The sequence below is a fragment of the Strigops habroptila genome, chromosome 6 (assembly GCF_004027225.2).
Source record: "Strigops habroptila isolate Jane chromosome 6, bStrHab1.2.pri, whole genome shotgun sequence".
Classification (NCBI taxonomy): domain Eukaryota; kingdom Metazoa; phylum Chordata; class Aves; order Psittaciformes; family Psittacidae; genus Strigops; species Strigops habroptila.
The window spans coordinates 50,231,344-50,252,227 of NC_044282.2; the positions used below are offsets into that span (position 1 = coordinate 50,231,344).

General features: G+C 35.5%; 1 protein-coding gene across 3 annotated transcripts in view; it reads right to left on the reverse strand.

The window, feature by feature from the left end:
• The window catches only part of NBAS (NBAS subunit of NRZ tethering complex), a 176,713-nt gene that overhangs the window by 97,647 nt on the left and 58,182 nt on the right, over positions 1–20,884 (reverse strand). For 2 of the 3 annotated variants that reach the window (XM_030489716.1, XM_030489719.1), the window contains exons 32-38: positions 18,831–18,944; positions 11,882–11,995; positions 10,810–10,967; positions 8,559–8,657; positions 2,258–2,425; positions 1,539–1,652; positions 1,169–1,292 (exon numbers count right to left, since the gene is read on the reverse strand). In XM_030489716.1, the coding sequence (XP_030345576.1) occupies positions 1,169–1,292; positions 1,539–1,652; positions 2,258–2,425; positions 8,559–8,657; positions 10,810–10,967; positions 11,882–11,995; positions 18,831–18,944 (891 nt within the window). The remainder of the gene's footprint in view (positions 1–1,168; positions 1,293–1,538; positions 1,653–2,257; positions 2,426–8,558; positions 8,658–10,809; positions 10,968–11,881; positions 11,996–18,830; positions 18,945–20,884) is intronic. The other variant, XM_030489718.1, reaches the window with a different exon arrangement.

Sequence of the window (20,884 nt, forward strand, 5' to 3'; positions counted from 1 at the left end):
CATTTGCCCTAAGAAAGCAACAAATCCTTTTTGATCTCTGCCTCCCCCTCCTTTAAGACACAGGAATCATACCTAGAAACCTATAGGCTTCCAGCATGCAAAAAAAGAGATCTTAAGTACTGATTTAAGACTAGTTTTGCTTTAAAAGAACATGAAAGGAACAAAACATGAAACCATTCCCATTTACACAAGCTGTTGCTGACCTTTTCTAATTCACAATCTTATTTTATTACAACTGTACAGGTTATCTGCAGAAATATCACATATGTCAGACTACTGAATTGTATACCTGTAAGACAAATACGCTGGTTTTCACTAAACAGATGGAATAAAACTGTGTGGTTTATGAAGAAAGTCTCACGTGAAACTTTTCTCACACTGCAGGTGATATCTTCTACTCATTTTCCATGGCAGAAGTTACCACAGAGTAAAACATAATACAGATATCTTCCTTCAAAAGACAATAACAGCATGTAAATATTTAAACAGTTCATTTCCTAAACCAGCAGGAGATATGCAAAAGGGAAAGACAAACAATCATAGGTGGTTTTGTGTAGTCTGGTGGTTTTTTTTGTTGTTTGTTTTTTTAAGTGAAACTGTTTCAAGTAACAAATTATTAAGCATAAACTCTAAAACGTAGAAACATCAGAAGACAACAAAAAGTTCTGATAATTCCAGGATCTGCAGTTAAGCATTAATTAGAAAATAAAACACTGTAATGATCCGGCAATACTGAAAGCTGTATACACAAACACATAGAATCTGAACAAGTCAACACAAATACAGGCAGACATGCAAATAACTAACACTGGGTTTCAAATTTCCATTTCAACATCAGTACACGGTAGTATTCAGAAAACTTTCAACAATTTCCTTCCCCCCCCATATTCATATTTTTAACAGCCTGCCAATACCACTTTCTGATTAAAGACAACTTTCAGACTTCTAGTTTTTCCTGAGCAATCTGTATTAAAAACACCACTTCTCTTGAAAACTCTGCAGCTACTTCTACCAAGACTTACTAATGTGAGATCTTAAACCAGATCACAATTCAAACTACCCAGACAATACTTCAGATCATTGCAGCAATTCTACATATTTAAACTCATCCATAGATTCTCCTGTATTTACTATATATAGTAAATAGTGAATATACACATAACCGTACCTTCTGTAGTTGGAAGTAGGTCTTTTCCTTCACTCTTTGTTTCTGCCAGTTTCTCTGTTCTCAGTAATACTTCTGCAAAGCTTTCCAAAGAATTGTTCTGGTACGCGCCATAGCTGATTTCAGACTAGAAGTAAAATACAATAACTGACACATGTGCACTACACCCCACAGTTATATTTAGCTCACTTGCATGAAATGCAATTATCTACCTCAATTCCTGCATTTGCTTTCATTTCTGCTAATTCCGGACTTTTTCCTAGTACTTCACAAAATTTCATGTCACACAGATAACACAAAATCTGTGTTTTTACTTAATTCTAAGATCTCAAAACAACCGCTAGCACTTCTGAATCCTGTAACAGAAACTTACTTCTGCAACATATGGATCAGCAATTAGAGACTCATAAAACGGATGACAGCCTTGCTTTTCCACAGTGGCATTTTCTCCAGGCCCACCTTCTAATACATCTCCAAATTCATGGCCCTGAAAAAAAAAATATACTTGAGCCTAGCTGCAATAAAGCTCATTAAAAACTCTGTAACTGCTGTTCAGAAGGGAAACAACTGTAAATGAAAATATCATTTAATTCAATGGGAAGAAAGATAGGAGTCATCTTGCATAAACCAGTGCTGAATGAGGTCCAGTATTGTTAAAAAAAGGAAAGAGAATCATGCTCAAAAGTAGTATCAGAAAATCTAGTATCATAAACATTATACAAAATGCACTGAAATAGAGAAGGTAGAAAAGAGAAACTGAAAAGGAACAGCTTTGAATATAAAATGACAGTGTTTGAAGAGTGGGCTTCACTGTGCTTTCTTCCCCAAATTTCTGAAGTTCTGCCAAATTTCAACTATGCCTTCTCACACTATCCTAAGAAAGAAGGTGAAAGCAGATTAGAAAACAAGAAAAGGAAACAGCTTTAGACCCCTTCTTTCACAGGGATTTGCTAGCAAACAACCTCGTGATGTCTCAAGTTCATTTACTGATTTGAGGTCTTCAGTTATCAGATACCTACAAAGCAGCCTAGCTTTTATAGCCATGTATCAGTGAACGTGTAAACATCTGGAGACACATCAGCAATCCCTTACATGTAATGGTCGAAGGTAAGTTAATGATCTCTTCCACCACTGTCCATCACTGACAGCATGCAGCATGGCTTTTGTAGTCATAGTTGTGTTAGACAACACCTTCATGGTTTTTGATGTCGTCCAGTACAACAAATCAGCAGACTGGCTACAGGAGACGTTGGTTTCATCCTGTGAGCATTTCCAACACACAAGGGCAAGTTTTAGACTCATGCTTTAATTAGGCTAATGACCTAAAGCCAAATGCATTAGAGTTCAGATACTGTTAATGCTCATTGATTTAAGCAGCAGTTGTCATAAAAACAAACAAAAGACAAGTTAAAAGTGATTTAGGAGTTTCAATCCAAAGCAAGTAGCATGATCAACAGACCATTTTGCCCCGTATTCAGTCGTAATCTCTCGTTTCCAGAGACACCAGCTGGTTTTAATTGCAAAGTTTATAATTGTAATGTTTTACATAATTGTTGAATGCTTCTGTTAAAATAATGATCTCTCTACAAATGAGGAGACTGAGCATGCTAAAATTAATCTTCAATAATTCAAGAAAGCTGATAGCAGAGACAATCTTGTATTTGTATAGAAGTAGCATTAATTAAATCAAATTCTCTGCAGGGGAAATGGTGAGGAGATGTAAACATTTGTCTCTAGACAAAGTTAAAAAGTATCATCAGATTTGAAATTCTGCAGTTGCCACTTACAAGTTACCAAATACAGCACACCTAAACGGCTGCAATATATGCACATACACATCTACACATTATCCTGCAAAACATCTTCACTCAGCCTTAGTAAACTCACACATAAGTCAACTCTTAAAAGTAGAAGACATGTTCCACAAATGGAGCTTTCTGCACGAGCTCTTCCTCATGTAGAGCATTTAAATAATACCCAGAACATTCATGTTGGTTGATCCGTGCTAGTCCAGCCCTGAAAGGTTTGTGTTAATTGCACGCTTTACAAAGCTCACACATCAGACAAAAATATAATTAGTATGCTAATGTAAACACAGTCTTCACCAATAAGAAATATAAATATTTGACTCCGTATAGCAAACTTCAACAGCTTTCAATAGCTTTACATCCAGTGCTTTTCCCCAAACCTTTATTACTCAATTCCCCATACACTGAACTGTATAAATGACTGTGAGGTCTTAGTTTACAACTTACTCATGACAAAGTTTCAGACATAAGAGCAAAAGTATGCTATGTTACACTGAAGTGAATTACATCCCACCGTAACCTCAGTGACAAAACACATTAACATCAATAATGCAGCATTTCACTGTAGACAAACATATTTTTAGTACTTTTTACTGTAGTATGCAGTAAATCACTGCCTTAAGCTGACCACTGAAGTAGCAGGTGCATCTTAAGAGCTTCTTTCCATTAAGGCTTCAGCATTTTCTTCAATCTTTTCTGAAATTATATTCTGTATTTCACAGATACCCACTAATGAACTCACTGGCTAACCTGGAAATTTCAACTCTAACTTCACCAAATGAAGAAAGAACATACTAGATTTTTTTACTCTGAAAAGTTAAAAAGCAACAGAAAATTCAAGGTCTAGTGGCTTGGGGAGAATTTCTTGTTTGTGTATTTTTTAAATAAATTACTCTTGGTACTTAGTACAAAAGCTTTTTGTAATTTATTTTAAATGTTAGTTAGAGAATACTAATTTCTCTCTTTGCCTTCATTTTCAAATAGATACTGCAGGACACCTAAGTGATTCTTCATGGAGAAAAAAAAAAACCCAAACAAAACCAGAACCAGGGAACTAAAAGAGAAAAAATCCCCTGGCCCAAGTTCTCAACTGCATTTGAACAAAACACACTTTTTTTAAAAATAAACCTCCTTCAGCAGTGTGAAAACTAACAGACTAACTTGTATGCTGGTGCGTATGCTTCTATAGCTCCACCGCTATCAGATAAACTCCATTGATTTTCTTCTAAAAGGAATTTCAACTCTTTACAAGTAATTACAGTCTTTTCTGCACAAACAAGAATTCTGTTTTCTAAAAGCCATTCCTCTGTGTACCCAGAACACCACTTTCAGGCTGTAACTTTTTGCTCTTCTGAATCAATCTCTCAAAATAAATGATTTCTTAAAGACTGCTGGAGATGCCATCTTAAGAAGACAACTTTAATTGTATCCTTTAGTTGTATCTTCAGGAGGAGATTATAGTTTGGGGGTTTTGAGTGGTGTCTGAGGGGAATTATTTTCTTATTTCTTCCTGATATCCTCTATGAAAGTAAGCACTTCTGATTAAAAAAGAAACAATAATAGCAACAAATTTGTATGAATCTAAATTGGTGTGAAAAGTCAGCCAACAAATTCTGAATTATCAAGCTACTCTGAAATAACAGCAAAAATATTTATACATATATACACCTATACTTACATGCACATATATATCATTCTAAACAGTCTAATGTAAAGACAAAGCCAACTATTTTTCAAATAAGCCACATAAGAGAGACTAATAAATGCCTACAATGTGGACTACCTGGGGGGGGGAAAGTGAGAGCTATCTTTAATGGCAATTAGTCAAGGTGCCAGGATTAAAACATGCAAAAAGCATTCACTGTATATACCTTATGCATTAAGAGTTAGCATGCATTAAGATTATTACGGGATGCACCCATGTGTGCTGAGGCAGCTGGTGGACATCATTGCTAGGCCACTTTCAATCATCTTTGAAAGATCATGGCAATCAGGAGCAGTGCCTGAGGACAAAAAAGCAAATGTTGCCCCAGTCTTTAAAAAGGGCAATAAGGATGACCCTGGGGACTAAGCGAGGCCAGTCAGTCTCATCGCAAGCCCTGGAAAGGTGATGGAACAGCTCATCCTGGAGGCCATCTCCACGCATGTGGGAGACAAGAAGGTCGTTAGGAGTAGTCAGCATGGATTCATCAAAAGGAAATCATGCTTAACCAACTTGAGTGTCTTCTACAATGGGATGAATAGCTGGACTGATGAAGGGAAAGCACTGTATGTTGTCTACCTGGACTTCAGCAAGGCTTTCAACACTGTCTCGCATGACAACCTCATGGGCAAGCTCAAGAAGAGCAGGCTGCATAAGTGGATGGTGAGGTGGATTGAGAACTGGCTGAATGGCAGGTCTGAGAGACTCTTGTGATCAGTGGCACAAAACAGCACCTCCTGACTAGGCATTAATCTAACAATGTTAGCAATAATATTTTGAAATGCTTTTCATGAATCAAGACCTTAATATTGTCACCCAGGTACTTTGTTTGAGAAGCACAAGATTAGCTGTTGAGGCATTCATAGCATCCAACAAAGAGAAAAAAGGGCGGGGATTAGGAAAACAACACTTTGTTTAAAAATAGTCTGCTGTGTTGGAATCACTGTAGCTTTCAAAGGATAATTTCTCCAACAGATACCATGAGCTCAATCAACCCTGACAAACTAGTACTAAAGTAATGAAGTACATTCTCTTGCACATGCATTAGCTCCTACAGAACAATTACATGCATCTTTATCGTAGCAATCAGGAATTTCCTTCACAGGAAGACCACCAAAAACTTGGAAAAAAGTTATACTTGAAGCCAATATGACAGCAATGTTAAGTGACACATTTCTATGCAATCTGTAGAGATATACAGCCAGCTGCTATCAAGATTTCAGAAAGTTTCAGGGGAAAAAAAGCTTGCGCGTTAAAACATAAAACAACAGCAATGAAATGAGTTTAGACATTTCTAGAAAGGAGTTCATCAAGAGAAGAATGATTGACAATTATGACCAGCTGGTGATGTAGGTTGGTATAACGAAAAAAATGAAAGTGGCAACTAATGACTGAATACTAGATGAAGGTAAGAAGAGTTCATCTAGAATACCAGATGAAAGTAAGAATGATTGAAAACTAGGTGAAGGTAAGAAGGTAAGGTCACTAAAGCTTTGAAAGGGAAAACTAATGTACTTACAGATAGGTATTTTTATTGCAACAGAGGAAGGGATGCCCAAACACATGTATGCTATAAGAAGCTTAGTCAAGTCAAGGTAAGGAAAATTGCATTTAGAGCACCAATTTGAAAAAAGTATCGATACGTGAGAAAGAAGAACATTTGTCAGCTCCTTGAGGAAAGGATACTATAGGTTAATCATGACATAAGTGAAAAAGAAAGGAGTAAAATGAAAGGGAAAAAAAAATCTTATCATTTTTTCTTTGAAGAAATTGAAATTCTGTGCAAGACAACAAAGAGAAAGCATGAGGAATTACGTGAAGTGCAAATATGGCGATTGCAGTTAGGGGATTCAGTTAAGTCAAAGAAACTAAGTTATTGAAGATATTGCTTTCTAACATTTCAGATGTTTGTAACAAAGGATGGGTTATACAGTAACTAAATTCTTGGCTATGTCTCCTCCTGTGTCATTGCGAGAAATGAAGGAAGCTATAAAACCCTATTAAGTCAACAGACAGAATTAGCAAATATACAGAATTCATTTCATAGTTAACAGCCTCGAAATATGACATGCCTAGGACAAGTATAAAAACAGAAAGAAAAAAACTTTAATGCAGCAACATACAAACTTGCCAGATCTACCATCTGCTTACTTCCAATTCTAAACAGACAACCTCAACTACAGGGAAAGAATTAAACAAAAAAACAAAACAAAACAAACAAACAAACAAAAAAGAAAAACCACCAAAAAAAAACCCACGACAGATATATTCAGAGAAATTTCTGAATGTGAATTCCCCAGCATAATGAAAAGTGCTTCAGATACCCAAACTGAATCGATAATTAAGTTAATTAGTGAGTTCACTCAACTCTGATAAACCCTTTAGTTTCTGAATAAGTTTCTGAATCATTTACATGAATGTCTAATTGTTCCATCACAATATACAGTCAACAGTACTACAGCATATGAACAGTGACACATGACAGATTCGTTACACACATTAAAATACTGTAAACATCAGCATCCGCACCCACATCAGGAGATTCCACAATTTTAATAACATCTACTTAATAATATTCCTGAGAGATTCATTTACCAATTTCCAGGAAGTATAAAGCATTCATGCCAGTGAAACAGACCTGTTCTTCATTCTAGCAAATACATAAAGTGTTCAGCTCTCTTCCTCTGAATACTGTTTTCAGTGTATTTTACTTTTCCTGCCCATTTATTTTATATATATGCAAATATGTATATTTATGTTTACATATGCATATACGTATACCAAGTACGCACATATGCCTATAGATACATAAAACACACACGCAAAATATAGACCTATACACTGAGGTTATCTGCTCCCCTTCCAATAACGTGATGGGGAGGTATTGTTTTTTAAGCCACAGGGTGTTAAATATACTAAAGAAAGAGACTAGCATGTTCCATCTACAGCTGTCATTGGTAAAAAATTCCCCAAAGGTATAATGACATTAAGGAAGCTGCAACTCAGGTACTTTCCTCGAAAAGCCAGACCATGCAACATGAACCACCTTCTTTCTTTCTTTCTATATTCTTTCCTGTATTTCTTTACAATTTCTGCCCTCCTTCCCACCTCTCCGAGATCTGTTTACCATCTACAGAAAAACTTAATTAAACAGAAAACAGAGAAAAGAATAAGTTAAACTTACAATTTTCCATTCTGAAGAGGATTAAAAAGGTATTTCTTTTATAAATAGGCAATTAAATCTTCTTTAAAGGGAGACATGTACTTGCAATTGAAAATGTACAAACTTAAAATAACAACCAGGAAAAGTAGAAAGAATGGCAGACCTTTTATCCCGATGCCCTGTCTCTATTTCCCACAAAACACTCAATGTTCCTTCTGATCTTATACATGAAAATAGTTTCACACGCAATACATGAAAGTTATAAACCAGCAGTCATAAGCTTCATGATGCAGAAAGCAAACGGGAAAAAATAAGTTTACTTCAAGACATTTTTTACTTAAATATGTAGCTCAGGTTTATTTTTGAATGGGTTGCTTTGCAATTGGGGCGGATCAAAAATCAAACCAACATTAATGTATAATGTCATGTTAAGTTTTGTTGCACTTTCCTCTGCTCCTACAGCTGGCTTTATTTTTTTTTTTTTCTATGGTGCTAAGATTGACTGTGCAGGAAAAAGCAATGAAAAATCAGAACAGACTACAAATACAAAAGCAAAACCTTGAATTTAAAACAATCTAATATGAACAGAAATTAGTAGATGTCTTTGAAGTTGTGCATTTTATCTGGTATGTTAAATGTTGCTAAAAACTCAAATTCAGCTCTTTAGCAAAATGCAGAACAAAATATTTATTACTTTAAAAAACTCTCTTTAAAGCTTACCTCTGTATCCTTACTGATCAATGAAGAAGGTCCTGAGATATTTACATTCTCACCTCCTTCTGAAGGAAAAAACTGGTAATTCACAGCCTGATAAAGAATCTATAAATACAAAATAAATATAATCTCTTACCAGTCAAATAATCAAATGTAACAATTATGACTGATGTTACAAGGAACCCAAAAAAATCAGATGTAAAAGTTTCCATGACACAAAAACAAGGGTGCAGGGGAAAACAGGGAAAACACATAGGTATCTCTGACATCCTCTCACTGTTGTAGTCCCTAGATAAAATGACCTTCCCTTCTCCATGGACTTGTGAAATACTTTTTTTTACACAATGTAATTTTATTTATTTTTTTTTTTTTATTATATGCATGCTGCTTTACTATGTAGGCTAAAGAACTTAAATGAAAAACATCCCTCATCTGAACTGTGCCTCTCAGGTGTTGGGCAACTCCACAGAGGCAAATGTTACACAAGATTGTAGATCTGTGAGCAGAATTTCCACATGCCATAGAACTGATGAAGGTCAAAAAAACTTACAGACATTTAATATCATCTGGTCAGCCTGACTATCTGATAAAGATTTTTTTGCATGTATCTATCTACATACAAAGACAGAGCATATAGGAGCATTAACAAACAGATCTGAAAAGCTTGGACAGAACATAAAGGAGCATTAATGAACAGATTTGAAAAGCTTATACTTAGTTTACGAAGAAAGTAATTGCAGAAGAAATTGATTAAATATGCTTTGACAGAAATCATTACATGGGTTTGGCTTCCTGGGGAAAATATGAAATTAATCGTCACTGCTCTTTTTCTACAAATGACATTGCACTAACAAAGAAACCTGAGCAACAAATTCAGTCTTAAGTTTTGTGAATGGGGAAAATAGATAATCTTTTCCCTTGGAGAAGTGGGATGCAAGAGGGTAATAACCTGTGGCTGAGCAGCTGCTCTGAGTTACAACTGACAGGACATGAAGCCTTTAGAAAGAATGAGACAGCAATATAGAAGCGGTGAGCTGACAGAAAGTCTAACACTGGTTTATCCAGTGCCAAAAATTTGTCTGACTTCAAATTCTAATTCTAAATATAGGCACATACGGAAGGAAACAAGTTTGTATTTCTATATTGTACAGGTATCAATTCTGCAAAGATTCTACTCATGTTTAAGCTCACAGTTGTACATACCTCTCTCAAATTTGAGTGCTTTCATGATGGAAAAGAAACAAACAGTAAATAGTTTGCAGGAGCTAGACTTTATTTCAAATCCTTTACAACATTTTATTTTGATGTTACCCTGTTACTGAAGCAACACAGACCATCTTCGTATGTTGCCTGTATTTTTCAAACACATTGCTACACAAGCAATTTTGTAAAGAAAAGGGCTACGCATTTGCTGATGCCTCAGACAGTGTATGTACTGTAGCTACTGCTCCCTTCTCACTCGTTCTTCAAACACACAGAATGCAAACTCCCTAAGATGCTTTTACTACACAAAGATAAATCCATGAACATTGTGAACTCTTAGACAACTAAGACAATTAAGTACTCTTAAACAAGTAATAGTACATAGGCCAAACCACAATTACACTGAACAGAAATTTAACATTTTGACAACCTAAATTACTGCACTGCAGTTTCAAATAAAACTTTTAAAAGGGTTTGCGATGACATCTTGCCATAAGTTGTATTTAAATGCCACAATATATATAATATGATCAGCTGAACACCTAAGATGTGATTCTATTCAGAAGTTGGTAAAGATGTCCCAGACAAAGCCTGTTCTACTTGTTAAAACCATTACATGGTTGAAATCAGTGAGAAAATAATCGTATATTGGGTAGAAATCATTCAAACGTAAGCATAAACGTTTAATAGACATTTATGTGGGCATGTAACGAAGCTGAATTACAAGATGTAAACACCTGGAAAACACTGAAAATATTCTTTAACTGCATTTGCAAATAAAATGTTTAAATTGGGAAATGAATTAAGAAATTAAAATAACTAAAGATAGAGAATATAACTGCACTTCTACTTGAGAAGTAAACTCATCGTATAAAAATACTTTAAAAGATACCTTCTCATTTGTTGAAATATAAGAGTGAAACTATTAAAATAAACTAGAACATGAACCTGTTGCGGGTAGGAACTTAAGGGAATAAACTTCAAAATGAGCACAAGTCCCCTTTACTTTGGTAAGCACTGGACTTGCATGAAACAAGTTTCAGAAAACACCTACCTGGGTTTGCAATGAACTGCTCACTCCCAACAATGCCTCTATGGCACCTGGGGGACAATGTGTCAGAGCAAAAGCCATGAGTTCCTGACGCATACCCAAATCATGGTAGCCTTCTGATTGCCCAAGCTGACTGCAAACTTCCCAGCTCTTAGAATAACCTGCAAGGGAACACAAAATGTACTTCTGAGGTTGGTAAGCTTCACAAGTGATAGGAGGATGCTGCATAATTCTACTGGATGAGATAAAGCAGGGCATGCAGCATTCTTGACAACACTTAACATACCCTGAGAAAGGAACCATAAAGGCTCCATGAAACAGATGTAACCCAACTTTAGACTGACCAAACACATGAAAGATTTGTTATTACCATATTGTAGATATCAGTACAATAGGCATCTGTAAGCCTACACACTATATTTTTATTTATATTTATCATATTATTTTCTATTGCAACAAGAAAAGCATAAGTTACTTCAGAGCATGATATTGAACACCTTACTGGAGTGGCTGAAAAAAGAAAGTAAAATATATCACTTGATATATTAAAAGAACCTCAATTAATCTCAGATTTTTCCCACTCAATCTCAAGGCAGAAAAAAGAGCCAATGAAACAAATCCTATATTCCTTAGTATCTTGACACATATATGTCATGCACCTTCACTCACACCCTCACATATACAAATCATGTGAATAATTTAGCAAAGATATTTTAAGAGTTTGGACAGAAAGACATCTAAAAGACCTGCACATTCCTGCTAGCTGCAGTCACATATTTTTACCTGTTTGAGAGGGGTACAGTGCAGAAAGAATGAGAAATTGTGGTTCCCAGGGGCATAGAAAAGCTCGCTAAGGTTACATGTCTAATAAGTTCAGTAACTATCTTATTATATACAGTATTTGCTGTATGCATCTCCATTCCATAGAGATGTCAGTTGACTTCCACAAACAAAATGTAACTGATTTTTGAATGAAACGGACCATTCTGAAGTCCCATACATCACAGTAAGCCAAGAAGCAGAACTCAGATTTCCAGCACCATCACCCCATGCAACCCCCATTTATTCACTTCACCTGCAGCCATGAGCTCTTGGCAATGCATACTAGCTGCTTTGTAGTCCTGGAAACTGAGAGCTTGTTCCACTAAAAGGATTAAAACTTGACCTTTTCTCTCCATCTGATCATCTCCTGTAAGAAAAAAATCAACATTTTTATTAGTTAATTGAAATTAATGATCAAGTTAAGCTTGCTACTTTATTTCTTAAGAAAATTATATGGCAAAAAAAAGTAAAAATAAAATTATCCACTTCTTCCTGAAGGAAACAATAAAAACAGTATTTAAAAAAACACTGCCATCATAGCTGGTTAAGAAAAAAAATAAAAATACACAGTATGTCATGTCTAGGCTGAAAGAAAAAATTTGAAAACTCAATTTATGTGATGGCCAAGACATAGATCAAAACTGATATTTAAGGTAAGTGACATACAAAACAAAATCCTGACATTGAAAAAATCTTCTGTGAACTGTAATGGAAGGATTTTGAATTTTTTGTTTTCTTACAGTATACAAAGCCACAGTTTAAACTCCCATTTCACAGAGCCAAATTATTTGTGACATGTGGAAGACACACGTATTTAAAAATCCCTACCCTCATAAATTGAGTGTGTAGAACTGAAACTGTTTTTTCACACCATACACGCACCTCGGTCACTGTATCTTCTTGACAATGCTCCTTCCCCCCGTTACGAGCCAAAAGTAACACTTCGGATACTATTGATCTCTTCTGACTAAAGTTTTGAGCAAGAATCTTTGCACAAAATTGTTTTGAGCTTAATTTTAATACATCACCATTCACAGATGAAAATCTAACCAGACAACTAACTCATCTCCTTTTCAAAACCAGTTACAGTCAACAGAAATAACACCCATACCTGTCACGCTTTACCAACCTTTTTTTTAAAAAAAAAAAAAGCTCTTTCCAACTCAGAGTGAACACAAGAGAATGAAAGTTATTTACTTTACTGACAGCAGTTGGTCCAGTCTTGTTCTCAAACTAGTGTGCATGTCCATGCATTGTATGAGAAGGTGACTAAACATATACAGGGAAAATAATCTCCCACTATTCATTTTAATATTGTAAAGAAGGATGGCAAGTAGCTAATAAAAATGAGTGGATGTTTTTCAGTGCAAGCTTCCTACTCATGTTTCTCCCCTATTATTAAAAGCAATTTTACTCAGTCACTGCTATTACAGTCATTTGAAAAGGGCACTGGTTTATGAAACTGTATTACTACAACTTGTGAAATGCAAGTATTTCATAAGGTTAAACAGATCTGGTTCCAAAAGCCATTTAAAGAGTACATGTACTTAAATTGCATAGCTGTTATTTTTAACTCTATTTTGCAGGTCCATCACCACAGGCAAAGCAAATTTTGTTTTAAAGCTTTCTCAAAAGAAAAGATGTAGCAGTTGCACTAGAATGACATTCAGGGAAGTTACCCTAATTACTGAACTCAATCAAGATTCCCCTAATCCCAGCACATCATGACTAACTCAGCTGGGAGAACAGGCTGGCTTTCCATCATTTTATCTTTTGGCCTCTTGCTTGATATACTGCCAACACACAAATTAATCACATTCAGGGCTCTTCAGTTGCAAAATTTTGCCCTCTGGAACCTAGGAACTTCTCATTCAGGCAAAAGCAATTACAGATGACCAAGAGGTGTTTCTATCTAGACAAGCTAAATGTGAACTGTCATTTCTATAAGCAAGAGATCTGTACTTGCCACTCACCTTCTGATGTCCACTTCACCCTGACAGTTTTACTTTTTAAAGAGAAAGTTGCCTACGTAGCAGACACAAATAAAAGGTAAGAGAAATAACCAAACTACCGCCCTTCAGATTTCAGCTAGGCAAAATAATCACTGCTATTTATCATTACTTAAAGATCAGTGGGATTGGAGGAAAGAGAAGAGGAACACTTGAAGCAAGGAATGGTTTTCCTCTTAACTATGCTTGAGCAGTTGTATGCTGACTAGACCCCCATCCCCAATGTTTTTGCTAATTAGTTTTGATGCAGTAGGATACATCTCCTCATGCTTTACAAAAGCACAAACATAAAATATAAGGATTGCTTTCCTTCCAGTCCGCGGCTGTAATTGCTCATCTCCACTGTTCACTCATTTAAACTTTCATTATCTTGACACATGCTGTTATGCTACAGAACAACTGTCACCTCTGACATGACTAGTGAATCCCCTGCAACACACAGCCCAAGCCTTTCTTCACGTGGCTTTCATTGCCTCAACATAGCAGTCACTTAAAATGCTACCTACTGCAGTTGTGAGGCATGGTCTTGTTCTTCTATTCAGATATGAAAAAAATCACTGCTTCAGCTTTGTGATGCCTTACTTGAAGGTATTTTTAATAATAAAGTTTTATAAAAGTGGGAGTTTTGAATTCTGAATTGTTCCCTTTCCCGTTCTGACAGACATCCAAGATTTAAAACCAAGAAAGGTTCAATGAGAAAAACTATTAAAATGGTGATATTACATTACATAGTAATTCTGCATTAAGCCTTAATGTTAATGTCTGTTATCCAGACTCAAACAAATCAAGTTCAGAAACTGGAAAGGATGTCTTTGTCTCCCTTTTATTATCTGTCAAAGTTTGCATGTGTTCAGCTCCTTTGGACTACTGTCTCCTTATGTAATAAGGAAAATGCATTTACATTCAAAGGCTTATTCAACCCAGTAAGATTTAACTCTCTGAAGCTCTTTCTGCATCTTTTTGTTATGACGTTTTGAGACAAGCAGATATGGCATCTTCCCAAGTGACAAGATAAGACGAAATGGCCTAGAGTTGAACCATGGGAGGATGACAGAAATTCTACATTGACTGGGTTGTCAAACACTGGAACAGGCTGCCCAGGCAAGGGGCTGAGGCACCATCCCTGAAGGTATTTAAAAGATGTGTAGATGTGGTACTTAGGGACACAGTTTACTAGTGGACGTGGCAGTGCTACTGGGTTAATGGTTGGACTCAGTAATCTTAAAGGTCTTTTCCAATCTAAACGATGCTATGATTCTATTACAAATGATGAGAAGTAAAATCCGGAATCTCAGAAATAACAGAAAATCATTTTTTCCTTAAGAAATAAAAGAAATACTTCTGAAAGTCTGGATCCAGTTTGGGTCATATAAAGAAAAGGGTAAAAAAAAAAAAAAAAAAAGCTTTTTGAAACACTTTGGGTAAGATACATGCTATTTGTGAGTGGATGAAACATTATCATGAATGAAACCATGCCATAAAAACTTAAAAGTCAAATGGTATCAAAATTGTATGCGTACTCTAGAAATTCTATGTCACCTACATTTAAGAGATCAGAAACCATCTGTATGGTTACTTCTCAATGCATTAAGCAAGAATGTCAGTGTTGAGGAAAGTGGATTTCAAAAATAACCCTGACTTAGGAATGTGAGCAAATCTTAAAGTTACTAGAATTAGCTTAGAGATATTAACATTAACTAAATTACCACAGAAAGTTGAGAGAGAAGAGAATAACGATCAGAAAACATTTCTAGAGAGTCTGCCTCAAAAAATGAAGAGTAATGCTCATTAGATTTTTTGATAGACAGTAATGGTACAGAACATGCTTTTGATTTCTGATACATAAGCATTTATTGATTTATTTATTACTCTTTTTTTGCTCCTCTATTTTGTAAGTAATTGCACAAAGTGAATTCTTTCACACCCTTCTTAACTGAGAGTGTGGGAATCAAGTGAGAATCAGGAGATGTACAACAGCTCCAGCTCCCTGAACAGCTGCAGATTTTCTGGCTGTCATGCTGAGCACATTCTCCCTCACTCACTTTGCCCATCTGTGAAATTGAGATAACACTTGTGTGCTTCCTTTACAGAGGTAGTGACATGAAGTTTAAGTAGAGTTTACTGTCATTAATCAAATCCTTTGAAGCAATTAAGAAGCTAGCTGATATATCATTACCTAAGCAAACTTTTAGCTTTGATAAGTATGAATGTAAATCCTATTACTCACTTTCAGTGCTCTGCTCTAAACAAACCGTATTCAGAGAACACAGCTCCAGAAGCTCCTTCAGGATGACCATGTGCACTCTACCCTTGTATGCACAGCAAATGGATTCTCTTAGAAATTAAACTAAAATATATATGTTCATAGTATTTTATAGGCTATATAGCATAGCATATACTATATACTTTATATATACACATGTATAAAATATATAATAGATGTAGCAAGCACATCACAATCACTAATGAGCAGCACTTTATCTAAATCTTCATTAAGCAAGTCCATAAAGTTCAATCCCTAGATTCTTTTCCAGTATTCAGACTCATCCCAGTATATCTCTATAAAACCATTCCCTTTCATCATAAGCTATTAGAAATCAAGTTACCCTTTCCCAGTAGTTTTAAACCTGCTAATAAAGACTAACTGTGCTAAAACTGCAAAGAATGCTTTCCTTTTCTAATATTCAGTTTAAAATAAAATACACTCATTCACAAATCTTAAAATTTGTGTGAGCTACCCTTTTGGCTGCAAACTAATTTCTGGAATAATATTAGTTTTTCTTATAATTCTTATGGCTAAAATAAGTCCTAAATAATTCTTCATCTTCATCATACTAAAAACTAACTGTAACTCAGTAACTTAAATTATAAGTTGACAAATACAGAAATACCATTTCTACATATTTTGCTTTGATTTTATTTTGGTTTATACCTACTATTAAATTTTACAAGACTCTTCCTTTACAGACTATGGTTAAGGTTACATCGGCATTCCACTTAAAATCTATTTTCAAAGGTACATTAACCTAGCTATTAAAATCATAAGCACCTTTAAATTCATTGTAAGGTTACCTATTCTACCACTCACTGGAAGTACATACAGCAGTAACTTAAGACTACAAAAGTAAGACTCTAGTGACTTTCTTCTATTTATTGGGAAAACATTGCATTTGCTTGCATGATTTAAAATAGCAATGACAATCGTGTTTCTTTTGTATGCTTTTGGACACTGCTCTGGATACTCATCAACGGGATGGAACGGCAGGCACAAAAAAAACCCCTGCAGCAATAGTGGTATGCTGTTTATAGCTTTCAAGTCCAGAAAAATGAAAAGAGATTAAAGAAATACTGAGTTTCTTAAAATGAAAGAAACCTGTTTTCCATAGCCTATCTCCTACAACAAATAAGTTTAGATAAAAATCACAACTATGGCATTCTCATACTGAATCCATATCTTGCTTATAAATGAATATCCTGCACAGAAAACAGCACTTCTATATAAGCAATATGACTAGTCATCCCTCAGTGATACTGAAATGGTTTTTAGTCACAAAAGGTTAGAACTACTACAAACAAAAAACCCAACCACACGCTCTCCAAAAGAAAAACGTTTGCTTGCTATTTTTGCTTCTCAAATAAATATTATTCTAAAATAAAAAGATAACTTTGAAAGTCACTTGAGTTATTTGCTTATTTCGCATAAGAGACAAGAAAAGTAAGTGTCAAAGTAGTGTATTTCTTATCAAGATTCATTCTTGGAATATACTTTTACTATTAAAATTCCATACTTGCTACAGGGACAACCATTGGCATTATTCCCAAAGTTAACCATTAAGTCAGAGAGCCCAACACTCTTAGAATACCTATACAATTTGTAGCACAAGAAGACGTTTTTAACTCATTCACCTGCTTAAAAATTAATCACCTCACACAATCATCTTCTGGTTTTCTCCAGATCGGTACCCACACAAAACAGAAAAAAATCAGGAGGCCATTTCATCATCTGGCTTTAAATATCCCTCCTTTCAGTGGTGTCTCAGTAAGTGTCACTATGATTATACACTAGCACACAGACATTACCGTATCAAAGAGCTTTATATGAATTCCCTAAAGTTCTCTGCCTCACATACATTGCCCCTCATATCTTTAAGTCTCTAGAGATAGGACCCAAGAGTTTGTTCCCTGTTCAAAGATACATGCCATTGCACTGTAGCTGCCAATCTACAACTAAGGAGCTAGGATAACAGTACTGGACAAAATACTTGGTGTTTCTAAGATTCTCAGAATCACTGCGGATTTCACTTCTCCCTTTCTCAAAGAGAATAATTTAGATTCAAAGAGAAGGTAAAATAAAAATCAGCAGCATTAGTCTGAAGAACTCAGAATATTAAGAAGAAAAACTAACAGATTCTAACTTGATGTGGGAGGAAGCACAAAGGAGAGAGCAAGAGCGGTACAGCAATCTTGTCTTAAGAACCAATATGAGGATATTTTTTTCCAAAAGTCTTGCAAACAAACAAACAAAAAAACCTCACAATTTAACAAATAGAGAGAGAAAGGAATTAGTCAGGCATGCATCAGTGACAAAGCCGGAATGCACTGATTTTATATATCATGCTGCATGAAGTATGAATTTCTAAATTCTATTTCTACCTTACAAAAATACAGCAGTACTGCATTTGCAGTTGCATTGATGAAATGTTTCTCAGAAATCAAAAGACCTGCCAGACACTGTAGGTAGATTATAAAAAAAAAAAAAAAAAAAAAAAAAAAGAACCAACAAACCCAACCAACCCCTCCCCTCCCCCCCCCCCAAAAACAAACCAAAAACCCCCCAAATCCCTAACATCCTTAGGATTCAATCCTTGAAGACATTCAGCTGCTCAAATGAATACTCAAGCTAATGCATTATTTTTAGCGCATAAAGAAGATACACAAAGCACAGACAAAAGTCTAACAGCTGAAGTTTATGCATTATAGAAGATTTTTTCCCCTCTTACTTAAGTGACTGCTCTTCCAGATGACTTTTAATGATGACAGAATCACAGAATAGTTTGGGTTGGAAGGGACCTTCAAAGGTCATCTAGTTCATGTGATATCCTTGAACACACATTCAAATGATCAACTCAAATGTCCTAAAGCATAACACAAATGCACGCTGCATTAGAATTCATGCTTATTAACACAGCTTACCTGCAACCCTTAGCAAATTTGCAAGTCCCAGGAGCTTAGCGGACTGTTTATAATTTGTCGACATTTGAGCAAGACAGTCCTTGATGAGACTAAGTCGATCTGAACACAAACGCACTGTTGAAAGAAGAACTGGTGTTAGGGACTGTACAAATGACGCCTACTGCTGTATTTCTGGTTTAACAATGTAGGCACAGAAAGAGTGTTAGGGCGTACAAGAATGCAAACACAATCTGAAAAGTAGCCCAAAGTTACTTGCAAGCAGATCCTCAATTATACCTATGAACCAAAAGTTAGACAACACTACAATATATCCAGCCCAAATCCCTAGCAAGTCGGGAGGGAGGGAGGGAGGAAGGCAGGGCGGAAGGCAGGCAGGAAGGCAGGAAGGCAGGCAGGCAGGCAGGAAGGAGAGACCAACCTGAAAGAAAACGTCTTTGTTTCGGGTTTTTAGACTCAATGTTTTTACATTTATATGACTAACCATATCTTTTCTATGATTTTTTAATTATTTTTGCAACAGTCTCAGAAAGCCTGCTGAAACAGACACTAACTTTCACTCAGAATGTTGTAAGCAACTAATATTTCATGCTACATTTGATTTTAGGGTGGACAGGATACATCAAAAAGACTGAAAGAACTGTTATAGGCAAAATCTTCACGCTGTTTTAATTCACCAAGAACTAAACAACTACCTTAATTGTATAATTTAATATGATGAACCAATTCCAGGGCTTTTTTTAGCTAGTTAGTGGGTGGCTAACTTGAGGCTGCTGCTTTAAAAAGGTAACGTTTTCATGGAAGTCCTCGGAACACAGAGGAACAGCATGCAGATCTTCCACTTAACACTCAGCAAGACATTAATGTCTGCACAGGGGATGAACTCTGCCTCAGCATATTGGGCTTAAAACACGATATTAGGCCTCGCGATATGAGCGAAGAAGCAATGACATAATGAATACTCTATTAATAAATTCTGGAAAGCAAATTAGATTAAAACTAATTAAGAATAGAAGAGCAGGGAAAGGTTACACTTTTACTTTCATACTCAATATTCTATCTCACACATATTAGCATACAGCAGCAAAATGTTTTCATTCACTGATTGTATAAGCAAGATTCTTTTTAAATATCTAACATAACCAAAAGTAATCTGAAGTAATACAATGGGTCAAACACTTTCAGTAAAGATGGACTCTTCTTCAACTCTTATGTTAATAAGGAGTCTCCAAAACAGATTTTATTAAAATACATCACAGTAATAGTTCACAACCTTAATTCCTGAGTTTGCTAACAACAGAAGGGGGGAGGAAGCTCTACAGAAAACTAAACATAAAAGTGCAAATTTGTTTACTGCTAAATTTTACTGTGGGAATAACTGATCCTTAAGGCTATTTTAATGACAGTCTATCAAAGTAACTGACCATTTGAAGGCTTTCCTTAAAACTTTAAAACAGAATGTTAATCTTACTAGATTAATTTGATTTACATACAAGATACTGAAGAAAGCATAAATCAGGATCATTAATGAATTTACAGGTGTGATTTCACATATTCTAATCAATCTAGATCAGTTATATTATACATACTGTCAATGCACTATTATGTTGCCACTTTTTTAAAATTATATCTTCATGTCCGCACTGAAAAAGATGAAGAAAATGTGTGTACTTTTCTACAGCTTGAATAAACTGACTAAAAATATTTTTGATCTGGGAGTCGACAGTGCAATATTGCAGGTTCTAGAAGCCAGACTTATTCTCAGTCAAGAAATGTTAAGATTTCTGAATATATCATACAGAGCATCAGCTCACTTTGAAGTAATACTTAGGATAAAAAGAGAACAAGAGAACACCAAAGTAAAGTAACAATAGCCACCAAGAACATGCTTTGTTTTCCATAGACCCAGCTGTGCTTTCTATAAATCCCAGTATTTCTCTGAAGAACACCAGAAGTAAAACATGACCATCAGCATGTTTCATTGGTACTTAGTGCTCTTGTTAGCCTTTTCGAGAGCTTTTAATACCAGGGTTCGTGCAATTTCACATAGTTGCCCA